The 23,647-nt window shown below is 36.2% G+C and overlaps 1 protein-coding gene across 1 annotated transcript in view; it reads left to right on the plus strand.

The window, feature by feature from the left end:
* CRY1 (cryptochrome circadian regulator 1) overlaps positions 1 to 23,647 on the plus strand; it is a 95,128-nt gene that overhangs the window by 56,467 nt on the left and 15,014 nt on the right. Inside the window, exons 2-3 of the mRNA XM_080812460.1 lie at positions 7,914 to 8,022; positions 21,495 to 21,637. Of these exons, the coding sequence (XP_080668586.1) occupies positions 7,914 to 8,022; positions 21,495 to 21,637 (252 nt within the window). The remainder of the gene's footprint in view (positions 1 to 7,913; positions 8,023 to 21,494; positions 21,638 to 23,647) is intronic.

The following is a 23,647-nucleotide window of genomic DNA, read 5'->3' on the forward strand; positions in this document are numbered from 1 at the left end:
TATAGCATGAGTGAGAAATAAACTTTATTTTTTTAAAAGATATATTTATTTGTTTGACACACAGAGAGAGACTGAGTGCACTAGCAGAGGGAGAAGCAGGCAGCCCACCATGGGACTCAATCCCAGAACCCTGGGGTCATGACCTGAGCTGAAGGCAGATGCTTAACCAGCTGAGCTACCCAGGTGTTCCATATTACACATGCTTGTCCATCATCTTGAAGACAAAAAAAACTGTTTTCTGGCCATCTTTTTTTTTTTTTAAGGTATTTATTTATTTATTTATTTGACACAGAGAGAGGGAGGGATCACAAGTAGGCAGAGAGACAGGCAGAGGGAGAGGGGGAAGCAGGCTCCCTGCTGAGCAGAAAGCCTGATGCAGGGCTTGATCCCAGGACCCCGGACCATGACCTGAGCCGAAGGCAGAGGCTTAACCCACTGAGCCACCCAGGCGCCCGTGGCCATCTTTTTTATGTCTTTAAAACTGTCAGACTAGTTTCCCTAAAACATTTTAGATTATTATATACCCTGTAGGAAAGTAGCATTATATAGTGCAAAGAACATGGGTTTAGGGTCAGACATATTCAAATTAAAATTGTTATTTTTTAGCTGAGTTACTTTGGAAAATGTCCTTAATGAGTTTTAGATTCATCATTTTTTAAATGAGATAGCTTATTGTAAAGTTGTTGGAAATATATGTAAAGTACCTAATACAGACATTCAGAGAATGTTCATTCTGTTGACTATTGACTCAAGTCTTAAAAATCCCTTTCTACTAGTTAAGTAATTAATCCCATTTGCAGTTGTACCAAAATCAATAAGATACCTAGGAATAAAGCTAAGCAAAGAGGCAAAAAACCTGTACTCTGAAAACTATAAAACACTAATGAAAGAAATTGAAGATGACACAAAGGAATGGAAAGACATTCCATGCTCATGGAATGGAAGAACAAATATTGCTAAAATATCTACACTACCAAAGCAATAATGCAATCCCTATCAAAATACCAACAGCATTTTTCACAGAACTAGTACAAACAATCCTAAAATTTGTGTGGAAACACAAAAGACCCTGAATAGCCAAAGCAACCTTGAAAAAGAAAAACAAAGCCAGAGACATCACAGTGCTGGAATTCAAGTTATATTACAAAGCTGTAGTAATTAAAACAGTGTGGTACTGGCATAAAAGTAGATATGTAGATCAATGGAATAGATAGAAAATTCAGAAATGAACATTTACTCTTTGACAGCAAGAAAGAATATCCAACAGGAAAAAGACCATCTCTTCAACAAATGGTGTTGGGAAAACTGGGCAGCAACATGCAAAAGAATGAAACTGGAAAGCTTTCTTATACAATACACAAAAATAAATTCAAAATGGATTAAAGACCTAAATGTGATACCTGAAACCATAACAGTCCTAGAGGAGCATATGCAGTATCAACGTCTTTAATATTGGGTATAGCAACTTCTTTCTAGATATGTTTCCTGAGGCAAAGGAAATAGAAGCAAAAAATAAACAATGGACTTTATCAAAATAAAAATCTTCTGCAAAGCAAACAGTCAACAGAATCAAAGATCACCTTGTGGAATGGGAGAAGATAATGGTAAATGACATACCTGATAAAGGGTTGGTATCCAAAATATAGAAAGAACTTATAAAACTCAACACCCAAAACCAAATAATCCAGTTAAAAATGGGTAGAAGACATGAACAGAAATTTTTCCAAAGACATCCAGATGGTCAACAGACACATGAGAAGATGCTCAGTATCACTCATCATCAGGGAACTGCAAATCAAAACTATAAGGCAATACCCCCTCACATCTGTCAGAATGGCTAAAGTCAAAAACACAGGAAACAGCAAGTATTGATGGGGATGTGGAGAAAAGGGAACCCTCTTGCACTCTTAGTGGAAATGCAAACTGGTGCAGCCATTGTGAAAAATAGTACTACCTCAAAATTAAAACTAGAACTACCCTACAATTCAGCAATGCACTACTAGGTATTTATCCAGAGAATACAAAAATACAGATTTGAAGGGATACATGCACTTAGATGTTTATAGCAGCATTAACTATATTAGCCAAATTTGGAAGCAGCTCAAGTGCCCATTGACTGATGAATGGATAAAGAAGTGGTATACACACATGTGCATACATGCATACACACACAATGAAATATTACTCAGCCTTAAAAAGAACGAAGTCTTGCCATTTGCAACAGCATGGATGGAGTGAAAGTATTACGCTAAGTGAAATAGAGAAAGACAAATACCATATGATTTCACTCGTATGTGCAATTGAAGAAACAAAGCAAATAAGCAAAGGGAGGGGAAGAGAGAAGCAAACCAAGAAACTTTTTTTTTTTAAAGAAACAATTCTTAACTAGAGAATAAACTGTTACCAGAAGTGGGGGGGATGGGGAGGATGGGTTAAATAGGTGATACAGATTAAGGAGTGCACTTGTGATAAGCACTGGATGGTGTATGGAAGTGTTGAGTCACTATATTGTACACCTGAAACTAATATTACATTGTATGTTAACTAAGTAGAATTTAAATAAAAACTTGAAAGAAATCCCTTTCTCTCTTGCCTTCATGAATTTATTTATTTGGTTGTTTGTTAGATAAATATTTTTTGAACTTCTGCTATATGTTATGCATTGTCTAGGCCCTGGAAAGTGGTAAACAAGATCTAGATCTTTTTTTTTTTTTTTTTTTTTTTTTGGTCAGAGAGAGAGAGAGAGAGAGGAGAGAGCGTGTGCACAAGCAGGGGGAATGACAGGCAGAGGGAGAGAGATCTAGTCCCAGTCTTTAAGGAGGTTATAGTCTAAGGGCCAGTAATTCTCCCTCCCTATCTCCAGCTATTAAAATCATACTAATATTGGAAGGCTTCTCCTCTACAATCAGCATCTTTGAAATTTTTGCCTAAATTTTTCCCCATCTCAAAAAGAGAAATCCAGAAATGATTTCTCCCTCTTGATTTTTTAAAGCTATATTAATGTTATCCATACAGATCTCTTACCATATATGTTGCATTCTATCTGGCAGGTTCTGTTATAGTCTCATACATCATGTATATTTTTAAATTTCTTTTCTAGATTTTCAGCTCCTTGCGTATTGGACACTCCTCTATTACTTGTATCTCTCAAATCAGTGAAATTATGTGAATAATGAAGAATATTACTCCTTAGAGGTCTTTTAGGAATTTGTGGGTGCATTTTTGTTTATCACAATGATTAGAGGGCACTAGTGGAATTAGTGAAGAGAGGCTAAGAATGAAAGACTTGTAATGCTCAGGATAGTCTCTCAAGATAAATTGTTGTCTTGAGTCCCAGTAACTTTCAGATATTCTACCAGATGTTTCATATAAGTGAAAAACTTCCAATTCTCTGAATCTGAAGCCTAAATCCATTTTTATATATAAATGCTAGGTATTTCTTATGAAATAATATACTTACAGTCTTATGAAAGATATATACTGAGTTTTCCTATATTTATCGCCTTTGTAAATCAAGGAAAAATTGTACTTTGTTTTGTCCAGAATTTTACTAAGTCTTGCTCAACATTATAGAAAGTCATGTCACCAGAGGCAGTACCACTCATGGTGTTTGAGTCACCATTAGTACAAATATGTCAGTCTGTTTTTGTAGCTATTGAATTTTTAAAACGATTCTGGATGTAGGTGTAGGCATCGAATTAATTCACTGTTTTGTCATACTCAGATATTTACATTTGGAAATACATGTTATTTCTTTTTAAAATATAAATGACCTTCCTTTAATTTCTGCCATATATTACAGTAAAGCATTATATTAATGCTTTAAATTTATACACATAAATATGCTATTTTATCTATAAATTTCTTTTTAAATTTTTTATTTAAATTTCAGAATTTAGAAGAGAGCACTGCAAAATATTTATTATAAAAAGCAACATTGTGGGGCACCTGGGTAGCTCAGATGGTTAGGTGTCATGATCCCAGGGTCCTGGAATCAGGTCATGATGGAATCAAGCCCTGCATCGGGCTCTCTGTTTCTCTCTTTCCCTCTATCTCCCCAGGCCTGTGCGTGCTCTCTCGCTCTCTCACTCACTCTTGCTCACCCTCTTTCTCAAATAAATAAAAATCTTTAAAAAAAAAAAAAAAAAGGCAACATTGTGTCATGTTATACATTCACTGATTTATGACCATTAGAGCTTGGCAAAGTAAATTTACTTTAAAAATATACATTTAATCTTTATTGAACATTAAACTATTCTCTCTCTCTCTCTTTTAAGATTTTATGTATTTGAGAGAGAGAGAGCATGAGCAGGAAGGATGGGCAGAGGGAGAGGGAGGGCAGAGGGAAGGACCTTTCCAGGACTCCAGGGTCATGACCTGAGCCATCCGAAGGGAGACGCTTAACCAAATGAGCCACCCATGCGCCCCTAAACTGTTCTCTTTAGAGAAAATGTGTATCACGAAATATTCTGACAATTAGAATAATGATTAAGTTAGATGAAAACACCAAAAATTTGTTACAAACTAGAAAAAAGTATATGCAAACTTTATTCAATTTATAGAGGACAAGTTGCTATTTATAATTTTAAAATTTTCTAATAAAATGCCATAGACTTGGGTTAATGACTAACATTCTTTACATACTTTCTTTATTATAATTAATATGTCCAGAACTTTAATTTTTAAAATTTGACTATTGTTTCATGCAGAGGACAAAAAAATTTTTTACATGTGTTTTTAGTTATTTTAATTTATATTCTTTAAATTAGTTCTTCAGGATCAGCAGTGAATTTTTTTTTAAGAGTTTATTTATTTATTTGACAGACAGAGATCACAAGTAGGCAGAGAGGCAGGCAGAGAGAGAGAGTGGGAAGCAGGCTCCCCGCTGAGCAGAGAGCCTGATGTGGGGCTTGATCCCAGGACCCTGGGATCATGACCTGAGCCGAAGGCAGAGACTTTAACCCACTGAGCCACCCAGGCGCCCCAGCAGTGAATTGTTTTGATTTAGATATTCTAAGTGTATTTTTCATCTTTGAGCTTATGATAAGATATATTTTATAAACTGAAGTGCAGAACCAGATGGTTTTATTCTGGTATGATACGTGTTAATTTGTATGCCTTGTTTTCAACAACTGTGGGATTGTGTTGTATCTCATCATTGCCTTTTTTAGACTATTTTATAGATAGAACTAGAAATTCTGGTTATATAAAGCTATTCTAGCACAGGCTAGAAAGTAGGTCATTGTGACGGGGAGTATACCAAACCGCCCACTGGTTGCTATAGTAATGACCTACTTTAAGAAACTATTTCTGTTGATTCATGTTGAAATCATCTGTTGGAAATGGTATAAGGAAACTCAATGCATGTAATTTTTTTCTAATAACAATAAGTTAGTTATCTCTGGAGGGTTTTTTTTTTAAGTCTTTAATAAGTGAAGAAGTATATTTTCTTACTTAGTACCCTTTCTATTTATTTTGAAGTGATGCAGTTAGTAATTCAATTAAATAACAGGAGAACTGTGCTTCTATACAGGTAATACAATTATGCAAAGAGATGTAGTGAGTTTTACTACTGTGTGGCCTTTAAAAAGTAACCTGTTGCATGTAGTTAATAGTATTATTAACTGAGCCTCCAAATGGGTACAGTAATATGCCATATTAAGAGAAGATCTGAAAATATATTCTTGTTAAAAATGTACTCTCTGGGGGTGCTTGGGTGGTTTATCCTTCCAGGACATTTTAGTTTTATACTGTTTAAATTTAAGAAAACTTAGAGTTGCTAGTTCATTTAACCTCTTAATTTTTTATCTGACTACTACAGTGTCTAAAAACTCTTGCCAAGCAAATACATAAAACTAGATGTTTCCTAATAAACATTTATCACCATTAATATGATAAATTATTTGTAGTTATGGATAATTTTGTAAAATTCAAGTACTTTTGTATTGGTACAACAACATCAACCATCCTCCCTCCCCCCGCCCTGCCCAAAGTATTTTTTTTTTAAAGATTTTATTTATTTATTTGACAGACAGAGATCACAAGTAGGCAGAGAGGCAGGCAGAGAGAGAGGGCAGCAGGCCTCCTGCTGAGCAGAGAGCCCAACTCGGAACTCGATCCCAGGACCCTGGGATCATGACCTGAGCTGAAGGCAGAGGCTTTAACCCACTGAGCCACCCAGGCACCCCCTTGCTCAAAGTATTTGCATGTTTGTTAGTGATAGGTTGGGGTAAGGGTCAGTGTTAGGGTAGTGGCTCCAAACCCAAACAGAACAGTGATGAGGTAAAATATAAATGTGAAAATAGAAAGATTTGTTTTCCTATTTGTTTAAAGACAATTGTGCACCTTCCTAAAGGTGATACGATGAGGGATGCCTAGGTGGTTCCTTCGGTTAAAGGTCTTGTCTTCTGTTCAGGTCGTGATCTCGGGGTCTTGGGATTGAGTTCTGCATTGGGCTCCTTGCTCACTGCCTGCTTCTCCCTTTGCTTGCCGCTCCGCCCCTACTTGTGCTCTCGTTCGCTGTCTCTCTGGCAAATAAAGAAATAGAATCTTTTAAAAAATAAATAAATAAAGGTGATATAATGTGAGTCCTCCTGAGTCTCCACACCCATAGAGATGATGACTCCTAAATGGAAAAGAATATCAAACTTGATTAGGTATACTGATGTCAGTAATAACTACAACTATAAAAATTAACAAAACTTTCTTGATGAAATGATGGGATCAGAATAAAAAAATGATCTGAACTGAATAGCCTCCTGGAATAATGGTGTCTGGTAGAACTTTCTGCGGCAATAGAAATGTTGTTCACCTATGCTGCCCAGTATGGTAACTAATAGGCACACATGTGGCTGTTGAGAGGCCTTGAAATACAGCAAGTGTGATTGAGAAACTGAATTGTTAATTTTGGCTATATGTGCATAGTGGCTACCATATTGGACAGTGCATTTCTGACTCCTCACAAGGAAACACAATCACTATTCTCAGAGAACACATGACTTGTAGAAAAGGCAGACAAACATTTAACCTTACGATCAGATACATAAAAGAAGCAGAATAAAGAGGAAATAAGATCTGTCCAGCTGAAGGGAAGGGAATCTAGATGAAATGTTGGAGAAATTAGCATGAGGCAGATAGTGAGGCTGGATTTTCTAGGGATGACCTCTCTTTCAGAAATGCTCTTGGAGACCGCTCCATTTCTTCACAATAAAAGATGCACAGTGAGCAGTCTTCTGGTACTGCCTCAGAATTTCCCAACATAACTACCATGGGTAGGCCTTCTTAGTACTTATTTCATTAAGAAAAGTCCACCTGTCTCGTGAAATTTTTCTTTTTAATTAACCTGACATTCTCTGCACTCAGAGTTATGCCACATAATTTCATGTCTATTTATTATCAGTTTCCTTAATTAGATAAGAAACTTGAAAATAGGCATGTTTTCTCTCTCATAGATGATTGTAGTATCCTTTAGTACTCAAATTCTTAAATTATTCACTTGCTCAGAGTGATTAAATAGGATATTTCCATTTTTTTAGAAGAAAAATGTTCTAGATTTTTCAAGGAGGTTTTTCTGTTTGAACTTGAGTTCATTTCATCAATGAAATCAATTCATTTAATTTATATAATTTTGATGCTTACAAATTAAACATTGCTACCATTCACTCACTATTAATTAATGGAAGCTAGTGATTTAATTTAGGAATTTCATTAAAATACTGAGAAACTTGTTTGTAATTGAAAAAATGGTAAGTATGGTTTCTAGAAAGAGTAATTTACAGACCAGTTAGAAATAAGATAATAAGAGGTAATAAAATTATGGGGCTGGCATGTCCATTTTTAGAATGACATGATTTTATAATACTTTGTATCTTCTAAATATACATGTTTAAAAATTTTAATATTTTTCTCTGTAGATTTTTGCTTCAGTGTCTTGAAGACCTTGATGCCAATCTGCGAAAATTAAACTCTCGTTTGTTTGTGATTCGTGGACAGCCAGCAGATGTGTTTCCCAGACTTTTTAAGGTAATCTGAAAAATCTTTGCTTAAATTAATAATCTTTTTTCAGAGAAGACACACATTTGCTGAGTAAGGTATTTGAGGTAATTTAAAGTATGTGAAATACAAGTATTTTTAAATAAAAATTTCATTTTTTAAATTTAATAAAAGTTTTACATGGTAGAATCAAGACTCCAAAAAAAGTGGTTTGCAATGAAAACGTAAATCTTTCTTCTGCCTTAAACTGCTGGTTTCCCCCCCCAGAAGCAACAACTACTACCTGTTTCTTGTATATGCATTACAAATATTTTTTGCATTAGTAAGAATATATATGTGCATGTATCTATATGTATGTATTTAACACATTATATATAATATAATATGTATATATAATACCTGTAGATCCATCTATATATATAAATTTGCATTTTTGTGTATGTTACCATCCCCCCCTTTAATAATAAAGGTAAGAATGCACTATATTTTACACCATCTGTGTCATGCTTTAGTCACATGGCCATGTATTTTAGAGGTTGTTTCCTACTGCTCCCTCAGTCTTTTTTTTTTTTTTTAATTTTTATTTTTTTTTAAGATTTTATTTATTTGACAGAGAGAGGTCACAAGTAGGCAGAGAGGCAGGCAGAGAGAGAGGGGGAAGCAGGCTCCCTGCCTAGCAGAGAGCCCGATGCGGGACTCGATCCCAGGACCCTGAGATCATGACCCGAGCCGAAGGCAGAGGCTTAACCCACTGAGCCACCCAGGCACCCCTCCCTCAGTCTTTTAAATGGCTTCATAGTATTCCATTGTGTAGGTATGCTATGATTTCTTTAACAAGCTTTCTACTGAACATTTGGTCATTTTCCACAGGCCTTTGCTAATACAGATAATGCTGTCAGTGAACATCCCTGTCCAAATACAAATATCTTTGCTCACATGTGCTAGTACATTTTTGGGGTAATTCTTAGAAGAGGACTTTTTGGGTCCAAGGGCTATAATGAACAACAAGCTACTAATAATACAAAACTGTAGTTTTATGGTTTTTTTTTTTTTTTAACTTGGTAGAATCTTAAATCTCCTGATCTTATGTCTCATTTCTTTTTTTCCCAATTGAAAAAATTAGTCCTGGAGAGGTTAAAAGAGTTGACTAAGGTCACACAGCTAGCACATGGAAGTGCTCAGACCAGAAGCTGATTCCTAGTTTTGTCTTTTTTATCCATCCCTTTCTCTTTCCTACTGTTAGAATTCCTAATGTATATCTGCTTTTTTTTTTTTTTGCAGCTATTTGATTCATCAAATTTTTTTGATAGTAATGTTCCTATTTCTAATGCAGAAGAGCATAGTTCCTTTCCTTGAATGAAAGTGTTCCCAGTGCTGGGAGTCAAATAACACTACCTAATCTTTTTCACTGGTATTAATGTTCAGGATTTCACTAATGCAACAGTTTTGGCTAGTGAAGATTTACTTTATTAAAGTATGTTTTACTACTATGGCTACTTAGAGTCAGAATTTAACTTTAGGTACATGTAAGAATTCTGAATAGAAAGCACATCAGAAACAATGGTGTAATAGTTTATCAATAACTCATGAGTGTAAAAGTGTATGTATCTCTGAGTCCATGTGGTATAAGTAAAATGAAGCCTAAGAGGACTTTAGTTGCTTTAAAATAACAAAACTTAAACAACAACTGTTTTAAGAATATGGAGAAAAAGGAACCCTCTTACACTGTTGGTGGGAATGCAAACTGGTGCAGCCAGCTATGGTAAACTATATAGAAATTCCTCAAAAGTAAAACTAGAACTATCCTATAATCCATTAATTGCACTACTAGGTATTTACACAAAAAATATAAAAACACTAATTCAAAGGCATATATGCACCCCTACATATATAGCAGCATTTTTTACAATAGCCAAAGTATGGAAGAGCCTAAGTGTCCATTGATAGATGAATGGATGAAGAAGTTGTGGTGTCTGTATACAGTGGAATATTATTCAGTCATTAAAAAGAATGAAATTTTGCCATTTCCAACAACATGAATGGAGCTGGTGAGTATAATGCTAATAAGCGAAGCAAGTGAGAAAGAGACAAATGCCATCTGATGTCATTCATATGTGGAATTTAAGAAACAAAATAAATGAGCAAAGGAAAAAAGAGAAAGAGAGGGATCAAAAACAGACTCTTAACTATAGAGAACAAACTGATGGTTACCAGAGAAGGCCTGGGGTAAGGGCCTGGGTGAAATAAGTCATGGGGATTAAGGAGTGCCCTTGTGATGAGCACTGGTGATGTTTAGAATTGTTGAATCACTGTATTGTACTCCTGAAACTAATGTAACAGTGTATGTTAACTGTAATGGAATTACGACAAAAAAATACAATCACAAAACTTGTATTTACTTGTTTTAAAAAAATTGTTTTAAGTCAGCATATCTTTTATGTTCTTTGTTTTGAGCTTTCTTTTACCTAAATTAACATTATTGGATTAAACTATCTTTTGCATTTAGATGTTGTCCCAGTCTTTGTCAGTTGGGCAGAGAAGCAGTGATTTCCACATGGGCCATAAAATACAGATGCATGTAACACATAAAGCACATCAAGTGCTTACCATTTTATTCTGATTTTTCCTTGGGCTACATACTATGTAAAATACCACTTATGAAAACTTCCTTTCAGATTATATATTAGGTCTAGAGCCACAGAGGGAATTAATTCCTTTTTTTATTACATTGGTGTTTTTATTTTTACTTTTTGTCAAGAGGTGCTATATGCATGTGTCTAAAAAAGAGCCTAAAAGGATATACAATAAAAAGCAGGTCTCCTTCCCACCCCTTCAGCCTCACACCCTTTTCCTCTAAGGGAAAAGATTCTTTTGTCGGTAACCAGCTGACTGATTTACATTACTGTCTCTGGTTTTCTTATTCTAGTACAGAAAATAGAATTTTTAATACGTGAGTAATCCTGTTTCCCACTTGGGAGGTGAAACTGTTTTAAACCTGATAACAGTGCTTTTGTTGATTGGGGTGGTGAGAGTGGTTCCCGTACTGATGGTCTAGTATATATCTTCTCCTCTCTATAGGATTTCCTTATTCTATTTATATTGAGTAGATTTAGAGATGGGGTCAGAGCATTTTTACTTTTTTTGTAAGCACATATTTACATATATGTCTGATAAACTGTTGTTTCTTCTGATGTGTTTTCTTTTTTTTTTTTTTTAAAGATTTTATTTATTTATTTATCTCAGAGAGAGAGAGAGCACAAGCAGGAAGAGAGGCAGGCAGAGGCAGAGAGAGAAGCAGGCTCTCCACTGAGCAAGGAGCCTGATGCGGGACTTGATCCCACGACCCGGGGATCATGACCTGAGCCGAAGGCAGCGGCTTAACCAACTGAGCCACCCAGGCGCCCTGATGTGTTTTCTGCTTAGAATTTTTCCCAGTTAAATTCTGAACTTAATATAGGACTTTTTTTTTAAACTTCTTTTTATGTTCTGAAGAAATGATAAACTTAGCAGACACTAATGTATGCAAAACTTGGATACACTATTAATCTCATGAATCTTACATAAATTATTATTATTATGCAGTTAAATCTTGCAGCTTCCACATATGGTAAGCTACCAAGACCATGTACATTCTAGGCCCAGCAGAACCTTTTAATGAAGAGTTTAAACATTAAAACTTTCTCATTATATCCAAGAAACAGGGACTAAAGTCTTTATAGATGGACTCACTGAAGTGTAACAAAATGTTCTGTTCAAAATCATAGAATAAATCAAAGAACATCTAAAGCCACTAATATTTTACATGCATAAAATTTGTATTACGCTTTTTGAGTTATTTTGGATTCTTGCCTTACTATTTTATAGCACATGCTCATTTGAATAAGAGAATTCATTCAACAGATATTGATTGATTGAGTGCCAACTATGTACAAGGCAGAGTTCAAGGTGGTGCAGATATACTAGTGAACCAAATAGAAGACATTCCTACTTTGGCGGAGCTTAAATGATAGTGGGACGGAGGCAGATAATAAACAAGCAAATATGCAATGTCAGGTGGTGGTAGGTGCTAAAATGAAGTGTGGGATATTAAATGCCAAGGGGAGGTAAGGGTAATGACTTTATATGGAATCATGGAAGGCCTCACTTCTAAGATGACATATGAGCAAACATGTGAAGGACTGAGCCATGCAAGTATCTGGGGTGTGATACTGTGAATTCACAACATTTTGCACCTTGTTCCATCAAAAGGTTGAGTTTAAATCTGGGTTGGCCATATAACTCATTTTGACCAACTGACAAGAAAGTCATTGAGTTCCAAATCCTAAAGTTCGAGCAACTTTGAAGCTTCTGCCTTTGCCCTTTTAGAATGCTTCTTGTGTCATGCAGGGAATGTGGGCTACAATAACAGATTGTGGGGGCCATGTAGAGATAAAAGGCCACTCAGTATCAAAAGCTTCTGCACAGCAAAAGAAACAGTCAACAAAAAAAAGAGGCAACCCACGGAATGGGAGAAGATATTTGCAAATGACAGTACAGACAAAAGGCTGATATCCAGGATCTATAAAGAACTCCTCAAACTCAACACACACAAAACAGACAATCATATTAAAAAATGGGCAGAAGATATGAACAGACACTTCTCCAATGAAGACATACAAATGGCTACCAGACACATGAAAAAATGTTCATCATCACTAGCCATCAGGGAGATTCAAATCAAACCACATTGAGATACCACCTTACACCAGTTAGAATGGCCAAAATTAGCAAGACAGGAAACAACGTGTGTTGGAGAGGATGTGGAGAAAGGGGAACCCTCTTACACTGTTGGTGGGAATGCAAACTGGTGCAGCCACTTTGGAGAACAGTGTGGAGATTCCTCAGGAAATTAAAAATAGAGCTTCCCTATGACCCTACAATTGCACTACTGGGTATTTACCCCAAAGATACAGATGTAGTGAAAAGAAGGGCCATCTGTACCCCAATGTTTACAGCAGCAATGGCCACGGTCGCCAAACTGTGGAAAGAACCAAGATGCCCTTCGATGGACGAATGGATAAGGAAGATGTGGTCCATATACACTATGGAGTATTATGCCTCCATCAGAAAGGACGAATACCCAACTTTTGTAGCAACATGGACAGGACTGGAAGAGATTATGCTGAGTGAAATAAGTCAAACAGAGAGAGTCAAGTATCATATGGTTTAACTTATTTGTGGAGCATAACAAATAATATAGAGGACAAGGGTAGATGGAGAGGAGAAGGGAGTTGAGGGAAATTGGAAGGGGAGGTGAACCATGAGAGACTACAGACTCTGAAAAACAACCTGAGGGCTTTGAAGGGGCGGGGGGTGGGAGGTTGGGGGAACCAGGTGGTGGGTATTAGGGAGGGCACAGATTGCGTGGAGCACTGTGTGTGGTGAAAAAACAATGAATACTGTTACGCTGAAAATAAATAAAAAATTTAATTAAAAAAAAAAAAGGCCACTCAGTAGCCAGCACCAAGTTCTGAGATGTGGGATAGAGATTCTCTCAGATCCTCTAGGTCTGGCCAAGCTGTCAACTGATTGCAAACTCATGAGTAAGCCCAGGTGAGACCAACAGAACCACCATCTAGTTAATTGACAGACTTCTGAGAATCTATCATTTTGAGCTGCTAAGATCACTGCAACATGGGGAAGAATGTTCCAGGGAACAGTAGTTATAAAGGCCTTCATGTGGAAGTATGCCATGGCTTGTTTAGGAATAGCAAGAAGACCAGCATGGCTAGAAGCGGTGAGTGAAGAGGAGAGAAGGATCAGAGAGGTTATGAGGGGCTCAATCACAGAACTTTATTTATAGACTATATTTAGGAGTTTGGATGTTACTCTGAGTGAAATGGGTAGGATCCGTGGAGATTTTTGAGTACATGAATGACATGATTTCACTTACATCATCTTTTTTTTTCTTTTTTCTTTATTATTGAAATATAATTGACATACAATGTTATATTAGTTTCAGGTATAGAGCATATTGATTCAATAATTCTGTACATTACTCAGTGCTCACCGTAAGTATAGTCACCATCTGTCCCCATACAATATTACTGATGATATTCCCTATGCTGTACTTTTCATCTCCATGACTTACTTATTTTAAAGCTGGAAGTTGATACCTCTTAGTCCCCTTCAACTACTTTGTTCATCTTCCCTCCCACCTCCCCTCTGGCAACCACCAGTTTGTCCTCTATATTTAAGAGTGTGTTTGGTATGTTTGTTTGTTCATTTGTTTTGTTTCTTAGATTCCATATACAAGGAAATCATATATTTGTCTTTTCCTGTCTGACTTTTTTATTTAGGATAATATACTCTGGGTCTATCTATGTTGTTATAAATGGCAAGATCTCATTCTTTTTTGTGACCGAATAATATTCCATATTCTGTGTTTACACACACACACACACACACATATACACTCACACTACATCTTCTTTATCTATCCATCAATGGACACTTAGGTTGCTTCCATATCTTGACTATTATAGAGACTCCTGCAACAAACATAGAGGTATGTATAATTTTTCAATTAGTATTTTTCATTTTCTTTGGGTCAATACCCAGTAGTAGAATTACTGGATCATATGGTATTTTTATTTTTAATTTTATGAGGAACCTCCATACTGTTTTCCACAGTGGCTGCACCCATTCGCATTCCCACCAGCATAGCATCAGAGTTCCCTTTTCTCCACATTCTTGCCAACACTTATTATTTCTTGTCTTTTTGATACTGACCATTGAGTGGTGTGAGGTGATATCTTATTGTGGTTTTGATTTGCATTTACCTCATGATGAGAGATGTTGAGCATCTTTTTTTGTATCTGTTGGCCATCTGTATATTTTCTTTGGAAAAATGCCTATTTAGGTTCTTTGACCATTTTTAAATTTAAATGTAATTAACATATAGTATATTATTAGTTTCAGAGGTAGAGTTTAGTGATTCATCAGTTGCAAATAACACCCAGTGCTCATTACATCAAGTGCCCTTCTTAATGCCATAAGAGACTCTTAACTATAGAAGCAAACTGAGGATCCTTTGACCATTTTTAATCAGATTTGGGGGGGGCGGTGGTATTGAGTTTTATAAGTTCTTTATATATTTTGGATATTAGTCCCTTATTTACAAATATCATCTTCTATTCAGTAGATTACCTTTTGGTTTTATTGATTTCCTTCATTGTGTGAAAGCTTTTTATTTTGCTGTACTTCCACAGTTTAATTTGCTTTTGTTTCCCTTGCTAGAGGAGACATCCATAAATGTGTTGCTAAGGCAAATGTCTCAACAATGGGAAGAAAATGAATATGCCATAAAATCATAGGTTGTTTTTTTTAACAGGCTAGAGAGTTGAGGACACAGAGAAATCTAAGTAAATTCCATAAAGAGATGAGCTTTTCATAGGAAAGAGACTCATGTCTATATCCATGGAGGCACAGCAGAAAAAGAAGGGAATCCACCATAGTTGAGAGTAAAAAGAAACCAGTCAAAATTTACCAGGCTTTTCATGGTCATACGTGGACTGACATGGCACATTAGAGTTCCAAGAAACCCTGATCACAGATAAGTTCATACGTCTTCTCTAGTTCTTTCCTGCAGTGCTTTTGTGGAATACGAGTCAGTATACCAAAGGCTAGGGCAAGGCAGAAGAGCTGAGAGAGATCCTTCCCTGAAGTGCTACTGGGTGTTCACTTAGTACAAAGTAGCAGTCCACTGAAGCTGGGACAGGACAGCAGGATGTCTCCAGACATACAGCAGAACAGACAGAAAGATGTCTCCAGAGGTACAGAAAATTAGGGGACAGGGCTAGAAAACAAAGAGAAGAGGAAGATGAAGCAACCACAGAGCTTATGGGTAGACAGCAAAGCAGAGAGAGATACACAGTTTGTAAAGATATTGACTGGGCTGTAAAGCAGAGTGAGAAGCTTGTCTATGCTTAAATCCTAAGCCCTGTTGAAAAGCCTGGAACCTACCCTCAAAATATTTGAACACCATCGGTGAATGGAATTTAAAGCAGCAACAAAGCCAAGCCCCACCTCCATTATAGACTGTAGTAATTCAAATTCTAACAATCAGAGCCAAGAATATGTGCTTTTCTAGAGATAAATATTATTTGTTCCATCTCTATTCTTTATACCATTGTTTGTCATACAAAAATAAGACATATGAAGAAGCAGGAAAATGTGATTTGCAATCAAGTAAAAAAAAAAAACAGTAAAAATAGTCCCACAGTTTATGCAGATGTTGGGATTAGAATAAAGGACTTTATAATGATTATGTTATAGACATTAAATAACCTAATCAAAGGTGAAAAACATGAGTAGATGATAATTTCAGTATAAAAATGGAAACTATTAAAAAGAAGGAAATGAAAAATTCATTCAGTGGGCTTTTCCAGAGTAGAGCAGAAGAAAAATCAGTGAACTTGAAGACTGGCAATTGAAATTATCCCAACTGAAGCACAAAGAGAAGAAAGTCTTTTTAAAAAGGGAACCAGGGAACCTTTAAAAAGGCATTTGTGGAACAATAGTAAATGGCCTAACATATCTGTAACTGTAGACCTAGGAAGAAAGAGGGGAGAGAGATTGGGACAGAAAAAAAAGATGTTTGAAGAGATAATGATTAAGAATTTTCTAAAATTAATTAAAGATATCAATCCATGGTATCAAGAAGCTCAACAAAACCACAAATAGCATAAATATAAAGAAAACCACATCTTGCCAACATCAAAGTCAAATAACTGAAAACCAAAGTTAGAAAATTTTATAAGCAGCCAGAGGTGAAAAGACATATTCAGGGGACCACAATAAGAATGTTTGTGGCAGGGCACCTGGATAGCTCAGTCAGTTAGGTGTCTGCCTTCAGCCTGGGTCATGGTCTCAGGGTCCTGGGATCGAGCCCCACATCAGGCTCCCTGCTTGGCGGGGAGTCTGCTTCTCCCTCTCCAGCTCCCTCTGCTTGTGTTCTCTCTTCCTCTATCAAATAAATAAGTCATTCTTTGAAAAAGAAAAAAAAAGAATGTTGGTGGCTTTTTAATCAGACACTGTTGAGTCCAGAAGGTAATTGAATGACATCTTTAAAGAACTACACAGAGGACACCTGGGTGGTTCAGTTGGTTTTGTGTCAACTCTTGGTTCCAGCTCAGGTCATGATCTCATGGGTTGTGGGATTGAGCTCCACATCAAGCTCCTCACTCAGCAAGGAGTCTGCTTGATTCTCTCCTCAGTTGCACACTCTCTCTAAAAATAAATCTTAAAACACACACACACACACACACACCTACAGAGATTTTTGTTAACTGAGCAAAAATATTCATTTAAAAAAAAAAGAAGGTAGTGGTGCCTGGTGGCTCAGTCAGTTAAGCTCCAACTCTTGATTTCAGCTCAGATCATGATCTCAAGTTAGTGAGATTAAGCCCTGCATCAGACCCCACACTCAGTGGAGAGTCTGCCAGAGATTTCTCTCTCCCTCTCTGCCCCTCCCCACTATTCTCTTGAAAATAAATAAATAAATCTTTAAAAAAAAAAAAAAAAAAGAAGAAGAAGAAGAAGATGGGAGTCTAAAGCCATACCACCCTGAATGTTCCTGATCTTGTTTGATCTCGGAAGCTAAGCAGGGTTGGTCCTGATTAGTACTTGGGTGGGAGACTGCCTGGGAATACCTGGTACTATAGGCTTAGATAGATAGATAAATAAAATTTAAAAAGGTAAAATGAAGGCGTTTTCAGGCAGACAGAAACAGAGAACAATTCATTCCCTAGAGATGTGTAGTGTAAGAAATACTAAAGGAAGTTCTGCTAGGTGAAAGGAAGTCATTCTGGATGAAAGAATTTGCAAGAAAGGAAAGAATACTAAGTATATGGGTAAATATAAAAGACCAACTTTTTTGGTGGTTTTAGTTATGTATATTTATATATTCTATTTTCTTTAAAAGACTATTGTGATAAAAGTTGTTAATTTAAAACATAGCTAATGTGATTCTTAATGGCAAAATAATGAGTGCTTTCCACCTAAGATCAGGAGAAAAGCAAGGATATAAACTTTTATCACTAACTGAAAAGTCTTGCTAGCGTAATTAGGGAAGGAAAAAAGTAGATAATTAGCTTATCAGCTTACTGAATTCCCATGTTCTCTATCATAGCATTCTGGTTTTTTTCTGATGGTTATTTTGTATTTACTTTTTATTTATTTATTTATTTATTTATTTTAAAAATATTTTATTTATTTATTTGACAGAAAAAGAGAGACAGTGAGAGCAGGTACACAAGCAGGGGGAGTGGGAGAGGGAAAGCAGACTTCCTGCTGACTAGGGGACCTGACATGGGGCTCAATCCCAGGACCCTGGGATCATGACTCGAGCTGAAGGCAGATGCTTAATGACTGAGCCACCCAGGCACTGCATGTATTTACTTTTTAAATTTACTTCCGTGTTGCTAGTTTTCCTCAGTAAGCTCTAAGAGGGAGGGACCTAGCATTGTATCTGGCCTGTAATAAAGATTATAATATTTGATGTATAAATGAATTTATTTAATGTTTGAGGAACCTTCTTTTCCCTAGCTTTTTTTTTTTTTTTCCCCTTGTGGAGAGATATTCATTAATTTATCCCCAGGGAAGAAGTGAAAGATTTCACTGGTGAATGTAGTAGAAGGAGCTAGGTGAGTGTAGCTCAGATTGTATGAGTATAGCTCAGATTATACCTTTTCTTCTCACTTGCTGAGAGCACACATCCTGTTCTCTTCTGCTATGCAATAAATCTATATTGCAGGAGATGGGCTGCTTATCATTGGGTGGGTAAATCTGTTTAATTCGGGGGTGAAATATTAGCAAGCTTACCTGCCCATAAACCTGAAATTTTTCTGCAATTCATCTTTACTAGTAATGTGGTCTGTATCTTGATCTTTAGGTGTCTAACTTATGTTTCCTTCTTTTTCAAAAATATTGTTGACTTAAACTCTATCTTAAACTCTATCTAAAAACTAAAAAATTATTTTAAAAAAATCATAGAATTGCAAACTACTATTTAGGGAAAAAAGTTGTAACATATATGGCAGAGAAAGGTTACTGTCATTAAAACATAAGGAGCTCTTACAAGTCCATAAGATAAGAATTTAGTGTGATAGAAAACCAAGCAAACATAGCCTGCAAGAAAAAGAAATATACAAATAGCTAGTAATAATAGCTGTCATTCATTGAATTTAACTGTGTTCTATGTCCTTAAGAATTTATAGGCATTATCTCATTTAATCTTTCAGCCCTGTAACATAATTATTTCTTTTTTTCATTTTACTGTAGCAAACACGTAGTGTTTGTTATGTGCTAGGTACTCTCTAAGCACATTACTCAAATTCTACCCATTTTATAGATGAAGAAGCAGACATGAAGAGTTTAGCCATTTATGTAAATAGTTGAGCCAGTCTTTGAACTCAGGAGGTCTGACTTTAGATCCTTTGTTTTTTAACTACTACTCTATACTCCTTCACTATAAAACAAATATAATGCTTTCCTAGTCATATTTTAATTTCTAAATTTCAAAAACAGTACACGATTTTACTAACAAATGTGAATAGCGCAACAGTGTGTAAAATAAAATATAATTACCTTATTTGCACTCCTAAATTTAAAGGTAACAGCTATTGACAGTTTGGTATGCATTCTTCAAGATGTTCAAGAAAGGAAATTTTTTTAAATGAGTACTGTTTTTCTGTGTATACCATATGTATGTGTTGTTGGTTTTTAAAAAACCTGTAACATACTACTGGCAAGTATATGGGGAGCAAGCACTTTGGTATACTACTGATGAGAGTATGAATTAGTACAATATATCTGGTGGAAAATTTGACGGTGTCTATCGAAATTTTAAATATGCTTATCTGTTGTTTTTTAAGGAACTATTTCTAGGAAAAATAGATCAAATGCCCAAAAATGTTTAAGATGCATGCATAAAGATAAAGATATACACTGCAAGGTTTATAGTAGTATTTTTTTTTTAACTCATCATTGGGAATAGCCCTTGTCTAAACTGTACAGGTTTAGAGAATTAGTGTGTTACCATATAGTGAATTAAATAATAGTAGACTTAACAGTTGATCTTTTTTTTTCTTGTAAGATACATCAGAATAGATTTTAGATTAAAAAATGTTACTACCCTCTCAGGAAATCACAGTTCCCTGAAGTCATAGTCTCTACATTGAAAATCACTATAAGGAGATGTGTACAGAACTTACCAATATAGCACCTGATACTCAATAAATATCTGACATTATTACTATCTCTATATCTCCACAGCTAACATTTTTTGGTAATCTGAAATAAAAACATTATAAAACAGAGTACCTCCTCAAAGCAACATATACCATATTAACTATCAAAGGTTTGTGAAAGAGCACGTGGGTGGCTCAGTCAGTTAAGCATTTGCCTTCGGCTCAGGTCATGATCTCAGGGTCCTGGAATTGAGCCCTCCATTGTATCAGGTTCCCTGCTCACTGGGGAGTCTGCGTCTCCCTCTGCTCCTCCCCGACTCATGCTCTCTCTTTCTCTCAAATAAATAAATAAAATCTTAAAAAAAAAAAAAGTTTGTGAAAGACCAATTCTTAGAATCAGCAGATATAAATTCAGCAGACATAAATACCCTCCAGGTATTCTGGTTCTTTGTGAACTTGGGCAAATCCCTAAACTTTTTTTTTTTTAAGATTTTATTTATTTGACAGAGAAACAGAGAGTGAGCAACAGAGGGAGAAGAAGAAGCAGGCTCCCCACAGACCAGGGAGCCCGATGCAGGAGTCTATCCCAGGACCCTGGGATCATGACTTGAGCCGAAGGCAAATGCTTAACTGACTGAGCCACCAGGCGCCCAAGTCCCTAAATTTTTAAAACAACCTTCTCTGCCAAATGGAGGTATCAGCCAAAGTGCCAAACCGGGGGTTATTTTGAGGACCAAATGAGAACATATAAGTGTAAATTATTTGAAAAGTAAAGTGCTATGCAAACAGGAAGCTGGTTTTAAGCATATTACTAGTTAGATTGTTTACTGCCTAGTACAATGCCTAAAATCTACTGAGTATACATTTCTTAGTTACATAATTCTGAATTTATAAATTGTGTAGTTTCAGGGCACCTGGGTGGCTCAGTGGGTTAAAGCCTTTGCCTTCGGCTCAGGTCGTGGTCCCAGGGTCCTGGGATGGAGCCCCGTATCAGGCTCTCTGCTCGGTGGGGGGCCTGCTTCCCCCCACCACCCCCACCCACGCCTGCCTCTCTGCCTACTTGTGATCTCTGTCTGTCAAATAAATAAATAAAATCTTAAAAAATAAATAAATAAATTGTGTAGTTTCTTCCTGCATATTTGAAGTTTGATTTATGTATAATCATTTCATATGTAGGGTTTAAGCTTTTCACTTTTTCCCAGAATGTATTGTTATAGTGGAAAAATAATTATGAAAATTTATATACATTTTTGTTCCTTTTTTGTATTTTAGGAATGGAACATTACTAAACTTTCAATTGAGTATGATTCTGAGCCTTTCGGAAAGGAACGAGATGCAGCTATAAAGAAACTGGCTACTGAAGCTGGAGTGGAAGTCATTGTACGAATTTCACATACATTATATGACCTGGACAAGTAAGTTTTTTTTTCTTTTATTTTTATGGTATAATACACATAATATTTGTTGTCTCAGCCATTTTTAAGTATACAGTTCAGGGGTATTAAGTACATGGACAAGGGGTGCACCTGGATGACTCTGTTGGTTAAGTGTCCAACTCTTGATCTCAGCTCAGGTCTTGATCTCAGGATCATGAACCCAAACCCTACATTAGGCTCCACCCTGGGCATTTAAAAAAAAGTACATGGACAAGTAAGTTTTAACCTGTGGGATTTCAGTTTTTTTAAATGGGAGTAACAACATATACATAATACAGTTGTGGGAGAATTAAATAAATATGTCAAACCCTTAGCATTTTATTTAACTGCTCTGATTTTTTTTTTTAAAGATTTTATTTATTTATTTGTCAGAGAGAGAAAGGGAGAGAGAGTGAGCGAGCACAGGCAGAGGCAGAGAGAGAAGCAGGCTCCCTGCCAAGCAAGGAGCCCGATGTGGGACTCGATCCCAGGACGCTGGGATCATAACCTGAGCCGAAGGCAGCTGCTTAACCAACTGAGCCACCCAGGCGTCCCTGATTTTTTTTTTAAGATTTTTATTTATTTATTTGACAGAGATCACAAGTAGGCAGAAAGGCAGGCAGAGAGAGAGAGGGAAGCTGGCTCCCCGCCGAGCAGAGAGCCCAATGTGGGACTTGATCCCAGGACCCTGAGATCATGACCTGAGCCAAAGGCAGCGGCTTAACCCACTGAGCCACCCAGGTGCCCAACTGCTCTGATTTTTTACTTAGTGACAGATGCCAGAATTACAGATGTGTGAGTGCATAAGACAAAAATACTTATAGTTTCAGTTTCAAACTATTAAGAGTATCACTAAATTTACCTTGACTGTCCTAACTCAGCCTGTAGTCTTGCCTTTCTGAGCTCTTAGCAATATTAATTTCATAAAACCATGAAATGCTGTGATATATTTAGTATGATTGTCTGAAGTTTTTTTTATTTCATGTGTGTTAGTCTTGTCTATCTGGATTTTAAGTCCAGTTGCAAATTGTATGTAATACTACTGTGTGTAGCCGTAGTCCTCTGAACAACAGCATACTATCTTACTTCTTAAAAAGTATATCTTGAAATACCATCTCTTGGTGATACTTTGTCCAAAAAAGATTATAGTTTAAATTTAGGAGTTATTATATGCTTTGAGTTTTGAAGGTTTGTTCACAAGATTCATTAACGTAGTAACTTTTGCCTTTTAAATTATTTTGCTTTTAGTTATTTGCTCATTTTATTGAGTTAGTAAAGCTAATTCTATAAGTTATATGACAAACTAGTTTTATTCTATTTTTCCAAATGTATGAAAAAACTGTGGTTTGATTTCAGGCAGTGGTCTTATTTCCTATTAAGTCGAAGTCATATATCTCTTGAAAATAAACTTGCCTTCTAGTTTACCAGTTTTCTTAACTTTAGGAAGCTGGTATCAAGAAGGAAGTATATTTGGGGTAGGTTTTGGGGTGGGACTTTCCCTTTTTCCCTTCTAACCTCCTGGCTGGTCTAATAATTAAATTGACTTAAGACAGATTAACAGGAGAAAAATAAATTTAATTCATATATCCCCCCAAAATTCATATATCTAGTTTATGAGATTCAAAGAAGTGAGCAAAGCAGGCAGCTTTTAAATCTCTTAGACAAAGAAACAATAAGCGAAGAAATGCCAAGACACTTAAGTAAGTTTGGGTTTAGGGTAGCAAATGTATGAAGTTTATATAGCCTTCTCAGACTGAATTCCCTGTCTCTGATGATAAGGATACCTTTTATTCTCCAGGTTCTAGGAGAGTACCCTTCACATAGGGAACTTATTTCTTGCTTTCAGGGGGACAGAGCAGGCTCAGAGTGTCCTCCTTATACTGACTGTTTCTTAAGTTACTTTAATTCAAAGTAATCAATATGCCAAAGTGATAAGATTTTGGAGTGGCCTGTCTCAAACCCCATCAGAGACAAAATAGGTAAGAGCAGTTGCATCCGAGTGGGAGATTT

Source organism: Martes martes (assembly GCF_963455335.1).
Source record: "Martes martes genome assembly, chromosome: 8".
NCBI classification, from domain to species: domain Eukaryota; kingdom Metazoa; phylum Chordata; class Mammalia; order Carnivora; family Mustelidae; genus Martes; species Martes martes.